Source organism: Salvelinus fontinalis, chromosome 27 (genome assembly GCF_029448725.1).
Source record: "Salvelinus fontinalis isolate EN_2023a chromosome 27, ASM2944872v1, whole genome shotgun sequence".
In the NCBI taxonomy this organism is placed as follows: domain Eukaryota; kingdom Metazoa; phylum Chordata; class Actinopteri; order Salmoniformes; family Salmonidae; genus Salvelinus; species Salvelinus fontinalis.
This window is the reverse complement of record NC_074691.1, coordinates 627,241-641,259: the sequence shown is the minus strand read 5'-3', so window position 1 is coordinate 641,259 and position 14,019 is coordinate 627,241. Positions and strand designations below refer to the sequence as shown.

The 14,019-nt window shown below is 41.7% G+C and overlaps 2 protein-coding genes across 2 annotated transcripts in view; one reads left to right on the top strand and one right to left on the bottom strand.

The window, feature by feature from the left end:
* The window catches only part of LOC129824827 (potassium channel subfamily K member 3-like), a 59,467-nt gene extending 48,226 nt beyond the window's left edge, over positions 1 to 11,241 (bottom strand). Inside the window, exon 1 of the mRNA XM_055884332.1 lies at positions 10,707 to 11,241. Coding sequence (XP_055740307.1) covers positions 10,707 to 10,989 — 283 coding nt within the window. The 5' untranslated portion in view covers positions 10,990 to 11,241. The remainder of the gene's footprint in view (positions 1 to 10,706) is intronic.
* LOC129824824 (ectonucleotide pyrophosphatase/phosphodiesterase family member 1-like) overlaps positions 10,817 to 14,019 on the top strand; it is a 132,753-nt gene continuing 129,550 nt past the window's right edge. The window contains exon 1 of the mRNA XM_055884329.1: positions 10,817 to 10,935. The gene's annotated coding sequence lies outside the window, so the exon portion shown is untranslated. The remainder of the gene's footprint in view (positions 10,936 to 14,019) is intronic.

Genomic DNA, 14,019 nt, shown 5'->3' with positions numbered 1-14,019 from the left:
AACGGCCCATTATAAATCGCAATCAGGCTCAGATAGGCATCATTTGACCGCTTTACTATTGCCAACGTGATTAGCTAAGTATGACAAATAAATATGGCATTACAGTGTAAGGCTTTCACGATGCAATTCAGGGAAACAGATCATTATTTTGGTGCGCATGGAAAGGAGACATGAGTGCATTCAGGTGTTTCTACTGCAAATTTCCTTCACAATAGACAAACCTGGGATCATTCTATTCAGAATAACCCAGGGTAACTTTACATCAAACATAGTGATCATAAATGTTGACACTGTATATGACATGAGTGGAAATGTGAAGTGCACATTTGGACTCCTGGGTGTTCTCCTCAACGTCTCATCTTTCAAAATACATAGTCCTCTTAATAACGGCTTTTCCCTCAATCAGACAACAAAAAATGTGCTAAAGTTGACTCTTGGAATTCTCATCCAAATGACTTAGTATCTTGTTCCAACGACTTAGAATCTCATTTGAACGATTTAGTGTCTTGTTTGAACGACTTAGTCTTTTTCCCTATGTCGTTCAAATGACTTAATTGTTCTTTTGTCTACTTAGTCCTCATTTGTTATGCAGCGCCAGCTGTGTTTGTCAGACCGTTGCTGCAGCCATTCATTAACTGATTACATCCATTGATATGATAAATTCTCCTTCCAGACTCACATTAACCATCTCCAATTCAAAATTAAATCTAGAATCGGCTTCCTATTTCGCAACAACCTTCACTCATCCTGCCAAACATACCCTCGTAAAACTCACCATCCTACCAATCCTCGCCTTCAGCGATGTAATTTACAAAATAGTTTCCAACATTCTACTCAACAAATTGGATGCAGTCTATCACACTTTGTCACCAAAGCCCCATACACTACCCACCACTGAAAACTGTACGCTCTCGTTGGCTGGCCCTCGCTTCATACTCGTCGTCAAACCCACTGGCTCCAGGTCATCAACAAGTCTTTGCTAGGTAAAGCCTGCCTTATCTCAGCTCACTGGTCACCATAGCAGCACCCGCCCGTATTTCGCGCTCCAGCAGGTATATCTCACTGGTCACCCCCAAAGCCAAATCCTCCTTTGGTCGCCTTTCCTTCCAGTTCTCTGCTGCCAATGACTGGAACGAACTGCAAAAATCACTGAAGCTGGAGACTCATATCTCCCTAAATAGCTTTAAGCACCAGCTGTCAGAGCAGCTCACAGATCACTATATCTGTGCATAGCCCATCTGTAAATAGACCCTCCAACTACCTCATCCCCTTACTGTATTTTTTTTTTTATCTTGCTCCTTTGCACCCCAGTATTGTAACGACTCTCGTCGTTGGATGAAGGAGAGGAGGACCAAATCGCAGCGTGGTATGCATCCATATTTATTTGAATACTTCTTTTACACGAACAAAAACAATAAACAAAACCAAACCAACGACGCTACAGTCCTGAACATGTGAACCTATAAAACAGAGAACGCAACGAACAGGAACAATCACCCACAAACAAACAGTGAGAACAGCCTACCTAAATATGGTTCCCAATCAGAGACAACGTAAAACACCTGCCTCTGATTGAGAACCATATCAGGCTAGTTAGACAACCCTAAACCAAACATAGAAACACATAACATAGAATGCTCACCCAGCTCACGTCCTGACCAACTAAACAAAGACTGAACAAAGGAAATGAGGTCAGGAACGTGACAAGTATCTCTACTTGCACATTCGTCTTCTGCACATCAATCACTCCAGTGTTTAATTGGTATATTGTAAAACTTCCCCACCATGGCCTATTTATTGCCTTACCTCCCTTATCTTACCTCATTTGCACACACTGTATATAGACTTGTTCTACTGTATTATTGACTGTATGTTTGTTTATTCCATGTGTAACTCTGTGTTGTTTTATGTGTCAAACTGCTGTGCTTTATGGCCAGGTCGCAGTTGTAAATGAGAACTTGTTCTCAACTAGCCTACCTGGTTAAATAAAGGTGAAATAAATCAAAATGATTACTCATCAGTTCTTTGATAGGGCTGCTTTGAATGCCCAAACATGTAAGTGAGCCAACAAGATCTCATGGTTTTACCAATTTGACTTCAGATTCCTTGGTCAGCGAGGTGACCAAGAACCCGATGGTCACTCTGACAGAGCTCTAGTTCCCCTGTGGAGATGGGAGAACCTTCCATCTCTGCAGCAATCCATCAATCAAGCCTTTATGGTAGAGTGTCCAGACAAAAGCCACTCCAAAGTAAAAGGCACATGACAGCCTGCTTGGAGTTTTCCAAAAGGCACCTAAAGGAGAAACAAGATTCTCTGGTCTGATGAAACCAAGATTGAACTCTTTGGCCTGAATGCAAAGCGTCATGTCAGGAGGAAACCTGGCACCATCGCTACGGTGAAGCATGGTGGTGGCTGCATCATGCTGTGGGAATTTTTGCAGCGGCAGGGGATGAAAGACTAGTCAGGATCGAGGGAAAGATGAACGGCGCAAAGTAAAGAGAGCTCCGTGATGAAAACCTGCTCCAGAGTGCTCAGGACCTCAGACTGGTCTGAAGGTTCACCTTCCAACAGGACAACTTTGCGTTGTCCATACCAGACCGCCTGGTATGGAAATTGCACCATCTGTAACTGCATGGCTCTCCAGAGTGTGGTGCGGTCAGCCCAACGCATCACAGGGGGCACACTGTCTACCCTCCTAGACATCTACAGCACCCGGTGTCACAGGAAGGCCAAAAATATCCTCACGCACCTAAGCCACAAGAGCCACGGCCTGTTCACACCGTTACCATCTGTAAGGCGGAGATAGTACAGTTGCATCAAAGCTGGGAATGAGAAACTGAGAAACAAAATCAAATCAAACCTAATTTTATTTGTAACATGCGCCGAATAACCGTGAAATGCTTACTTATAAGCCCTTAACCAACAATGCAGTTCAAGAAAGAGTTAAGAAAATATTTACTAAATAAACTAAAGTAAAAAAAATGTAATATAAAGTAACTCAATAAAATATCAATAACGAGGCTATATACAGGGGGTACCGGTACCGAGTCAATGTGCGGAGATACAGGTTAGTCGAGGTAATTTGTACATGTAGGTAGGGGTAAAGTGACTGTAACGGCGGCCTTCCCTCTCTTCACTAGAAGATGGGGTGAAACAGGGATCGGACCAACACGCAGCGTAGCCAGTGCTCAACATGTTTAATTAACAAAAACTACAGTGAACACTAAACAAATACAAAATAACAAAAGTGGCAAACCGATACAGACCTATCTGGTGCAGAATACAAACACAGAGACAGGAAACAACCACCCACAATCCCCAACACAAAACAAGCCACCTATATATGATTCTTAATCAGGGACAACGATTGACAGCTGTCTCTGATTGAGAACCATATTAGGCTGAACACAGAAACAGACGAACTAGACACACAACATAGAATTCCCACCCAGCTCACGTCCTGACCAACACTAAACAAGCAAAACACATAAGAACTCTGGTCAGGACGTTACAGTGACTATGCATAGATAATAAACAGCGAGTAGCAGCTGTGTAAAAAACAAAAAGGGGGGGGGGGTAAATGTAAATAGTCGTGGTGGCCATTTTATTAATTGTTCAGCAGTCTTATGGCTTGGGGGTAGAAGCTGTTAAGGAGCCTTTTGGACCTAGACTTGAGCCGTGACCAGCCTTTCAAAGCACTTCATGGCTACCGACGTGAGTAATACAGGGCGATAGTCATTTAGGCAGATTACATTCGCTTTCTTGGGAACAGGGACTATGCTGGTCTGCTTGAAACATGTAGGTATTATAGACTGGCTTAGGGAGAGCTTGAAAATGCCAGTTGGTCTGCGCATGCTCTGAGTACATGTCCTGGTAATCCGTCTGGCCTCGCGGCCTTGTGAATGTTGACCTGTTGAAAGGTCTTGCTCACATCGGCTACCGAGAGCGTGATCACACAGTCGTCCAGAACAGCTGGTGCTCTCATGCATGCTTCACTGTTGCTTGCCTCGAAGCAAGCACAAAAGGCATTTAGCTCGTCTGGTAGGCTCGCGTCACTGGGCAGCTTGCGGCTGGGTTTCCCTTTGAAGTCCATAATAGTTTGCTAACCCTGCCACATCCAGCGAGCGTCAGAGCCTGCATAGTAGGATTCAATCTTAGTCCTGTTTTGATGCTTTGCCTGTTTAATGGTTCGTCTGAGGGCATAGCGGGATTTCTTAGAAGATTCAGATTAATGTCCCGCTCTTTGAAAGCGGCAGCTCTAGCCTTTAGCTCAGTGCGGATGTTGCCTGTAATCCATGGCTTCTGGTTGGGATATGTACTTGATGAAGCCGGTGACTGAGTAGGTATACTCCTCAATGCCATTGGATGAATCCCGGAACATATTCCAGTCTGTGCTAGCAGAACAGCATCCATGTCATCATACCACTTGCGTATTGAGCGAGTCACTGGTACTTCCTGCATTCATTTTTGCTTGTAAGCAGGAATCAGGAGGATAGAATTATGGTCAGATTTGCCAAATGGAGGGAGAGCTTTGTATGCGTCTCTGTGTGTGGAGTAAAGGTGTTCTAGAGTTTTTTCCCCTCTGGTTGCACATATGATATGTTGGTAGAAATTAGGTAAAACGGATTTAAGTTTTTTAAATTCCCCGGCCACTAGGAGTGCCACCTCTGAATGAGCATTTTCTTTATTGCATTTTCTTATGGCCTTATACAGCTCGTTGAGTGTGGTCTTAGTGCCAGCATCGGTTTGTGGTGGTAAATAGACTGCTACGAAAAATATAGATGAAAACTCTCTTAGTGAGTTTAGTGTGGTCTACAACTTATCATGAGGTGCTCTACCTCAGGCGAGCAATATCTAGACACCCCATCCCCTCGTCTTACCAGACGTAGCTGTTCTGTCGATGCACGGAAAACCCAGCCAACTGTATATTATCTGTGTCGCCATTCAGCCACGACTCGGTGAAACATAAGATATTACAGTTTTTAATGTCCCGTTAGTAGGATAGTCTCGAACAGAGATCATCCATTTTTTTTCTCAAGTGATTACACGTTGGCCAATAGAAAGGCTGGTAGTTTTTAAAAGTGTCATATTCTTCCTGTGGGTGTATATGAACAGATTTTATCAAGATTTCATGTTCCTAAAATGCAGTCAGTTCCACTTTAAATGCAATAATGTTTCATACACAAGTTCTTTTCAAAGAGATGTCTAACAGCAAGTGCGCTACAATACATAACACTATTCCACTCAACAAATGAGGATCATTTGAAACTTAACTTGTAAGGGTTGCAACAACATCCTCTTTGATAACATCAGCTGCAGCCGCTGTAAACTAGCCGACAGCAAAAGTTAGCTAACTAGACCATAGAAAAACTACTGCTCGCTATTGCACATTGACCTGTCGGCCTTCAAGAAGGCAGAAGTTAACATATACTTTTTTGTAAAAACAGGCCCACCCATTAAGTCAAACTGTGATTAGTTGATTCCACTGTCACTCCAAATTTTTGCCCTAATACGGTTGAATGTTGGATGCCTTTACCTAGCTTCTGATGGCCTAGCCAATGGCTGACTTGGCTAGATTTATCTCCCCAGAGACAAAAGAAAAATCGTGATTGGATCTTTTTTTCTCTTCAGAGTTAACCCTTTCTTTTCTAACAAAAATTGAAGAGATAAAATCAGAACATGATTGAAAATAATAATATCATTATCGTTATTATTATATTATTATTATAATTATTTTAGAAATCCTTTGCCCTTTTCTGAAGGAGTAGAATGCCCATTGTTCCCCACTGTGTTTGGGTAAGTAATCATTTGTAGAGTGGCTCTGTTTTCCCTAGCATGCATTTGTTCACTATTTTGAATGTCTAAAGAATCCATATGTTCTGAAATATGAACACAGAAATATTGGACATTTTGAACTCTTATTATGTTGGTGATTTCAACACCATTATCTCAGAAACTCTAGACCCTCTCCAAATTGCATACCGCCCCACAGATGATGCGATCTCTATTGCACTCAACACTGCCCTTTCCCACCTGGACAAAAACACCTACACTACCGGTCAAAAGTTTGAGAACACCTACTCATTCAAGGGTTTTTTCTTTATTTTTACTATTTTCTAGATTGTAGAATAATAGTGAAGACATCAAAACATTTGGAATCATGTAGAAACCAAAAAAATGTTAAACACATCTAAATAAATTTGATATTTGAGATTCTTCAAATCGCCACCCTTTTCCTTGATGACAGCTTTGCACACACTTGGCAAAAATAAAAAATGAACCTTGAATGAGTAGGTGTTCTATAACTTTTGACCGGTAGTGTATGTGAGAATGCAATTAATTGACTAGCTCAGCATTCAACGCCATACTGCCCTCAAAGCTCATCACTAAGCTAAGGACCCTGGGACTGAACACCTCTCTCTGCAACTGGATCCTGGACTTCCTGACGGGCCGCCCCCAGGTGATAAGGGTAGGCAACAACACATCCGCCACGCAGATCCTCAACACGGGGGCCCCTCAGGGGTGCATGCTCAGTCCCCACCTGTACTCCCTGTTCACACATGACTGCAAGGCTAGGCACAGTGTCCACATCACCAACAAACTATCATGGCCCAAACACACCAAGACAGTCGTGAAGACGGCATGACAATACCTTTTCCCCCTCAGGAGACTGAAAAGATTTGGCATGGGTCCTCAGATCCTCAAAAAGTTCTACATTTTCACCATCGAGAGCATTCTGACTGGTTGCATCACTGCATGGTATGGCAACTGCTTGGCCTCTGACCGCAAGGCACTACAGAGGGTAGTGCGTACGGCCCAGTACATCACTGGGGCTAAACTGCCTGCCATCCAGAACCTCTATACCAGGCGCTGTCAGAGGAAGGCCCTAAAAATTGTCAACGACTCCAGCCACCCTAGTCATAGACTGTTCTCTCTGCTACCGCACGGCAAGCGGTACCGGAGCGCCAAGTCTAGGTCCAGCAGGCTTCTTAACAGCTTCTACCCCCAAGCCAAAAGACTCCTGAACAGCTAATCAAAGGGCTACCCAGACCTCTCTTACGCTGCTGCTACTCTCTATTTATTATCTATGCATAGTCACTTTAACTCTACCTACATGTACATATTACCTCGACTAACCGGTGCCCCCACACATTGACTCTGTACCGGTTCCCCCTGTATATAGCCTCGCTATTGTTATTTTACTGCTGCTGTTTTATTATTTGTTACTTTTATTTTCTATTTTTTACTTAAACTTCTTAAAGCATTGTTGGTTAAGGGCTTGTAAGTAAGCATTTCACTGAAAGGTGGATCTGTTGTATTCGGCGCATGTGACAAATACAATTTGATTTGACAAAATGACAATCACGGTCTTGAATTGAACTCACATTTTAATGATCTCGGTCTTGACTCTGTCTCGGACCCCTTGTCCCCCTCCCGGTCTTGACTCGGTCTCGTTTTGAGAAATGGTCAGTGTTTTCGGGTTACGCAGTGTGTTTCTCAAGAGATGTAGCTGTGTGTCTGCCAGAGATGTGACTTCACTGGTATGCATTATCATGGGGTTATGACTTTGTATAATTGCATTTCTACAGTATCTAGAGTGTGTATTTGTGTGTGTGTGTGTGTGTGTGTGTGTGTGTGTGTGTGTGTGTGTGTGTGTGTGTGTGTGTGTGTGTGTGTGTGTGTGTGTGTGTGTGTGTGTGTGTGTGTGTGTGTGTGTGTGTGTGTGTGTGTAGAGTATACAATATACTGTAAGAGTCGGTGTGTGGATGAGAGGCCAGTTGAACAGTGCAAACTCTGGTGTTGCCATCAATAGTTAATGGTGAATTGAACAGCCAAACACTGTGTCACTGACAGCCAGTGGGCTCACAATTACAGCATGCGGTTTCAGCTTCTTGGATCGGGTTCGCATGCAATTAGTACTTCACATGTGATAGGGTTATCACCACCTTGGGTCACCAGACACAACTGCTCCAAGTCACCCAATACAGAGCCGAGCCAGGGGTAGGGACCAGAGATGAGGCTGGGGATGAGGGTGATGGTATGGAGGAAGGTGCATTGTATTTACTTAATATAAAAGGTGATAGTGGGAAATGTGTGATTGAGGGATTTAGGTCAGTGTATTTCCTCCATCATGTAGGCTACATTTCTCTTTTGGTAGTAGAAACTTTCAAACCTAAATATTATGTGGAGATGAATTTGTTTAACATATAGAATATTATCTGTTGAGACTTTTATAAGACCACGCTTTGGTTAGGCTCAACGTTTGCACCTGGTACTTCTGAATAGTCATTATTCCAACGCCTCTTGCAAAGATTATGATTGCAACCTGTTAAAGATAATATTTATTCTACGGTTGTGATGGATTGCTTTGTAAGACATACTCCATAGCAGAAGTCCAGTCAAAAAAGAAGCAGGGTCCTAACATTAAACACCATGTTTGCAATGTTATCTCACTATAAAACCGGTAAAAGTTGATCTTAATCATTTCAAAACCTACTGCAAACTCTCATAGCAGGGCCGGCCCTAGGCAGAAGAGATCGCTTAGGGCCCCGTGGCTGCTGGAGTGCTCCCAACAAAAACATATATATATAATGTTTTTAATTGTGCGACGCACAATTGGGCTAGCGTCGTCCGGATTAGGGAGGGTTTGGCTGGTAGGGATATCCTTGTCTCATCGCGCTCCAGCGACTCCTGTGGCGGGCCGGGCGCAGTGCGCGCTAACCAAGGGGGCCAGGTGCACGGTGTTTCCTCCGACACATTGGTGCGGCTGGCTTCCGGGTTGGATGCGCGCTGTGTTAAAAAGCAGTGCGGCTTGGTTGGGTTGTGCTTCGGAGGACGCGTGGCTTTCGACCTTCGTCTCTCCCGAGCCCGTACGGGAGTTGTAGCGATGAGACAAGATAGTAATTACTAGCGATTGAATACCACAAAAATTGGGGAGAAAAGGGGATAACATTTTTAAATAAATAAAAAGATTGGGAGAATGTCATATGGTCAGATGAAACCAAAATATAACTTTTTGGTAAAAACTCAACTCGTCGTGTTTGGAGGACAAAGAATGCTGAGTTGCATCCAAAGAACACCATACCTACTGTGAAGCATGGGGGTGGAAACATCATGCTTTGGGGCTGTTTTTCTGCAAAGGGACCAGGACGACTGATCCGTGTAAAGGAAAGAATGAATGGGGCCATGTATCGTGAGATTTTGAGTGAAAACCTCCTTCCATCAGCAAGGGCATTGAAGATGAAACGTGGCTGGGTCTTTCAGCATGACAATGATCCCAAACACACCGCCCGGGCAACGAAGGAGTGGCTTCGTAAGAAGCATTTCAAGGTCCTGGAGTGGCCTAGCCAGTCTCCAGATCTCAACCCCATAGAAAATCTTTGGAGGGAGTTGTACGTCCGTGTTGCCCAGCAACAGCCCCAAAACATCACTGCTCTAGAGGAGATCTGCATGGAGGAATGGGCCAAAATACCAGCAACAGTGTGTGAAAACCTTGTGAAGACTTACAGAAAACGTTTGACCTCTGTCATTGCCAACAAAGGGTATATAACAAAGTATTGAGATAAACTTTTGTTATTGACCAAATACTTATTTTCTTATTTTTAATAAATTCATTAAAAATCCTACAATGTGATTTTCTGGATTTTTTTTTCTTATTTTGTCTGTCATAGTTGATGATGAACATTACAGGCCTCTCTCATCTTTTTAAGTGGGAGAACTTGCACAATTGGTGGCTGACTAAATACTTTTTTGCCCCACTGTATATATATACACATTTAAAAATAAATTGTGTCTCAACTTACTGTTTAGAGTTGAGTAGTTGAATACACAAGATGCAATTTCTAAATTTGGTTGTGCACCAGCAGTTTCTCTTATTATGTCAGTCACTGACAGTCACTCAATTACCTCATCTCCGCCAGCTATAATGGTTGAGTTAGCGACCAGGCACGCAGGGAATATGCCCAGGTGCCCTGACCTCCAGGGGCCTCACATTGATTTTGTTAGTCACTCTAACTCAGATATCATATTAGTATTGCATAAGTCATGCAAAAATGTGTAGAATTGCAGGAAATTAGTTTGTAAACTGCAAAAATGTTTCTCCACCCTATGGCATAATGTGGAGAATTGCAGAATGAGTAGAATTGCATGAAATGAGTTATAAAATTGCTAAATCTTCGCTTCACCTCACTGCAAAATCTGTACAATTGTAACAAACTTGCTTTACCAATGCAACATTTTCTCTACACCCCATGGCAAAATGTGTAGAATTGCAGGAAATTAAGTCAAAAACAAAAACAAAAAAATCTCTCCGCCGCAAAAGAGGAGGGCCACTAAAATGTTTTGCCCACCGGGACAAAATTTCGCTTAGGGACAAAAGGCTATGGCCAGCACTGTTCCATAACAATGCAACTATTTAGAAATATTGCGTAAACTAATTTTAAATGTGTCTGTTTGCTTTAATAAAGCCTATGCTAATAATAATAATAACCCAATAGACTGATGCAAATGGGATTGTTTGTCAACTAAAAATAGCATGAAACGTGATGGAGTACATGTAATCTTCAGCAAGGTCATAAAGGCTAGTTTGAATGAATCCCTTCTCCAACTTGCAAAGCCATGGCACATAGCCTAGGCTATTTTGGTGTTTGCTTTGACTAATGCAACGCATTCAAATGCAAGACGTCACTGGTATAACGAATCTTACCTATGGTCGTGATCACCGTGATTGCAAAGTAAAAAGATCCAGCGAATTTCCACTGTACCCCGGCTTTGTGAGGCTTCAGCTGCAACACCACCCTCTCCAGCTCATCGAAGTTGAATTGAGAGAGATTGTAGGTGTTCATCAGCTCTTGTTTTCGGTCGTACACTTTCTTCTTCTGGGTCTTCTCCTTCTTAGATTCCAAGGCATCGAAGACAGCCGCACCGACTAACAGGTAGGTGAACGTGCAAATGATGAGCGACAGGGTCCTCACGTTTTGTCTCTTCATGGTCAGGGTGAGTAGACGGGCTCCAAAAGTTTGAACGCAGATCTTGAGGATGGGGGGCTCGGCTGGTTCATGGCTAGGCTGTCTCTATTAGACAGGGACAGTGGCGCTATGAAAGCTCTCTGATTACCTTATTTGCCGAAGCGCCCATTTACTCGCGGAGCTGTTCGTTTCATCACCACCCACTCCTATTGCGAACCCCCCTCACACTGCGTGCCTTCTGCGTGTGCGTGCTCAGGGTCTGTGCGTATGTCTGCAGAGAGCGGGAGGTAGGCAACTGTAGACGGCAAGTTTTTGGTTATATCACCATTTGACAAAATAGTGCTGTTTTTTGACATTGCATTATAGGAAAAAACATCCCACTGCCCACCACAACTTAATTTCAACGCGGAAAGGTGGTATTTGGTTGAGACGTTGATTAATGAGCTGGGTGGCAAGTAGCCTAGTTGTTAGAGCATTGTATTTGTAACCGAAATGTTGTAAGATCGAATCCCCGACCTGACAAGGTAAAGATCTGTCGTTCTGCCCCTGAACAAGGCAGTTCGTAGGCGTCATTGAAAATAAGATGTTGTTCTTAAACTGACTCGCCTAGTTAAATAAAGGTAAAACACGAGATGTCAACCTTTATTAACCCACTAAAGAAAACATCCAGAAGTTTGTTGAATTCCCAATGTGTTATCACTATGGTTTCAACCATCTCTCAACACAAACACATTCTAACGGTAAAACAATTTCAGATTTTTGGTGTTGTTGTCATCTATTGTAAATGTGTTATCACTGCAATTTCAACAATTTAAAAGCAAAAGATATACAAAAGATATTTTGTATTTATACTTATCACTGTGGTTCATCTATAATAGCACAACCAAATGTCCTGGATTGCAGTTGAGATTACATTAAAAGTACATTGTGCACGTGATCAATGCTGATAAAAATTCTGCACAGTTTTTTAACAGCAATTGTGAAGATTGCCACAGACCTGTGACCTTTGCATGCTATCTTGAACATGATTACGTAAGAAGACACTTACAGTTACAGTAGGCTAACCTCAAAATGTGTCCATGGATGTGTTAACCATTGGGTTGAATAACAACTGTTACACTCGTTTGCAAGAAAACCTTAACTTTAGGCTAGTTACTGTATTACAAAAAGATTCATGAATTGTGTTTGGTTGACAACGCAGCGAAATATAAGATCTATATATATTTTTTTTTATACATTTAAGGGGTAGATCCGCTTTAATATTGCTGATAGATTGTAGCTTCAATCAATGTAATTTTCTGCATCACTTCCAATCCCCCATATATTATTTTGCTAATATATATATACATACACATACACACCTATACATACACATAGAAATAAATACATATACACTACCGTTCAAAGTTTGGGATCACATAGAAATGTCCTTGTTTTTGAAAGAAAAGCACATTTTCTGTCCATTAAAATAACATCAAATTGATCAGAAATACAGTGTAGACATTGTTAATGTTGTAAATGACTATTGAAGCTGGAAACGGCTGACTTTTAATGGAATATCACTCCTGTGTTCCAATGGCACGTTGTGTTAGCTAATCCAAGTTTATCATTTTAAAAAGATAACTGATCATTAGGAAACCCTTTTGCAATTATGTTAGCACAGCTGAAAACTGTTGTGCTGATTAAATAAGTAATAAAACTGGCCTTCTTTAGACTAGTTGAGTATCTGCCGAATCAGCATTTGTGGGTTCGATTACAGGCTCAAAAGGGCCAGAAACAAAGACCTTTCTTCTGAAACTCGTCAGTCTATTCTTGTTTTGAGAAATGAAGGCTATTCCATGGGAGAAATTGGCAAGAAACTGAAGATCTCGTACAACGCTGTGTACTACTCCCTTCACAGAACAGCGCATGTGGGAGGCCCCGGGGCACAACTGAGCAAGAGGACAAGTACATTAGAGTGTCTAGTTTGAGAAACAGGTGCCTCACAAGTCCTCAACTGGCAGCTTCATTAAATAGTACCCGCAAAACACCAGTCTCAACGTCAACAGTGAAGAGTCGACTCCGGGATGCTGGTCTTCTAGGCATAGTTGCAAAGAAAAAGCCATATCTCAGACTGGCCAATAAAAAGAAAAGATTAAGATGAGCAAAAGAACACAGACACTGGACAGAGGAACTCTACCTAGAAGGCCAACATCCCGGAGTCGCCTCTGAATTTAAAGCGCATTTAAAGTTTGATTTGATTTAGTCCTATTCTTAAACTGTGACCTCTCAGATATTTAGTTGAGATGGAGACATGAATCCAACATAACAATGAATAATTTGTATAGTCAAACTGGAATTAAAGCCAGACTAAGTCAGTGGCACAGATTGAACTATCCAAACATAATATACATCTCCTTTAAATGTTGATATTTGGTTGCGTTGACAACCAATTCAATATCCAGTTTGCTACAAAATAATCATTGACATGTTGGATTCACGTCTCTATCATAACCAAACATCAAAGTTAAAGAATAGGACGGAATCTAATCTAATCAAACTTTAAATATATTTAAATAAAGTTTGATTTGATTTAGTCCTATTATTTTTGAGATGGAGACATGAATCCAACATATTAATGATACACTTGAAGATTACTTTTGAAATAAACCAAAGCTTGAAACCCTTGGACTATTTGTATTGTTTATTTCAGTTGAAAACAGTTTGCAAATAGGCCTCAGTTTGCAAATAGGCCTAAATAGTATCATTGAATAGTATCATTCAGACCCTTTGACTTTAATCACATTTTGTTACAGTACGTTACAGTTTTATTCTAAAATGAATTAAATAGTTTTTTTTTCTCCTCATAAATCTACACATAATACCCCATAATGATAAAATATAAAAAACTGACATATAACATTTACATAAGTATTCAGAACCTTTACTCAGTACTTTGTTAAAGGACCTTTGAATCTTTTTGGGTATGACGCTACAAGGAGGGCACACCTGTATTTGGCAGTTTCTCCCATTCTTCTCTGTAGATCCTCTCAAGCACTGTCAGATTGGATG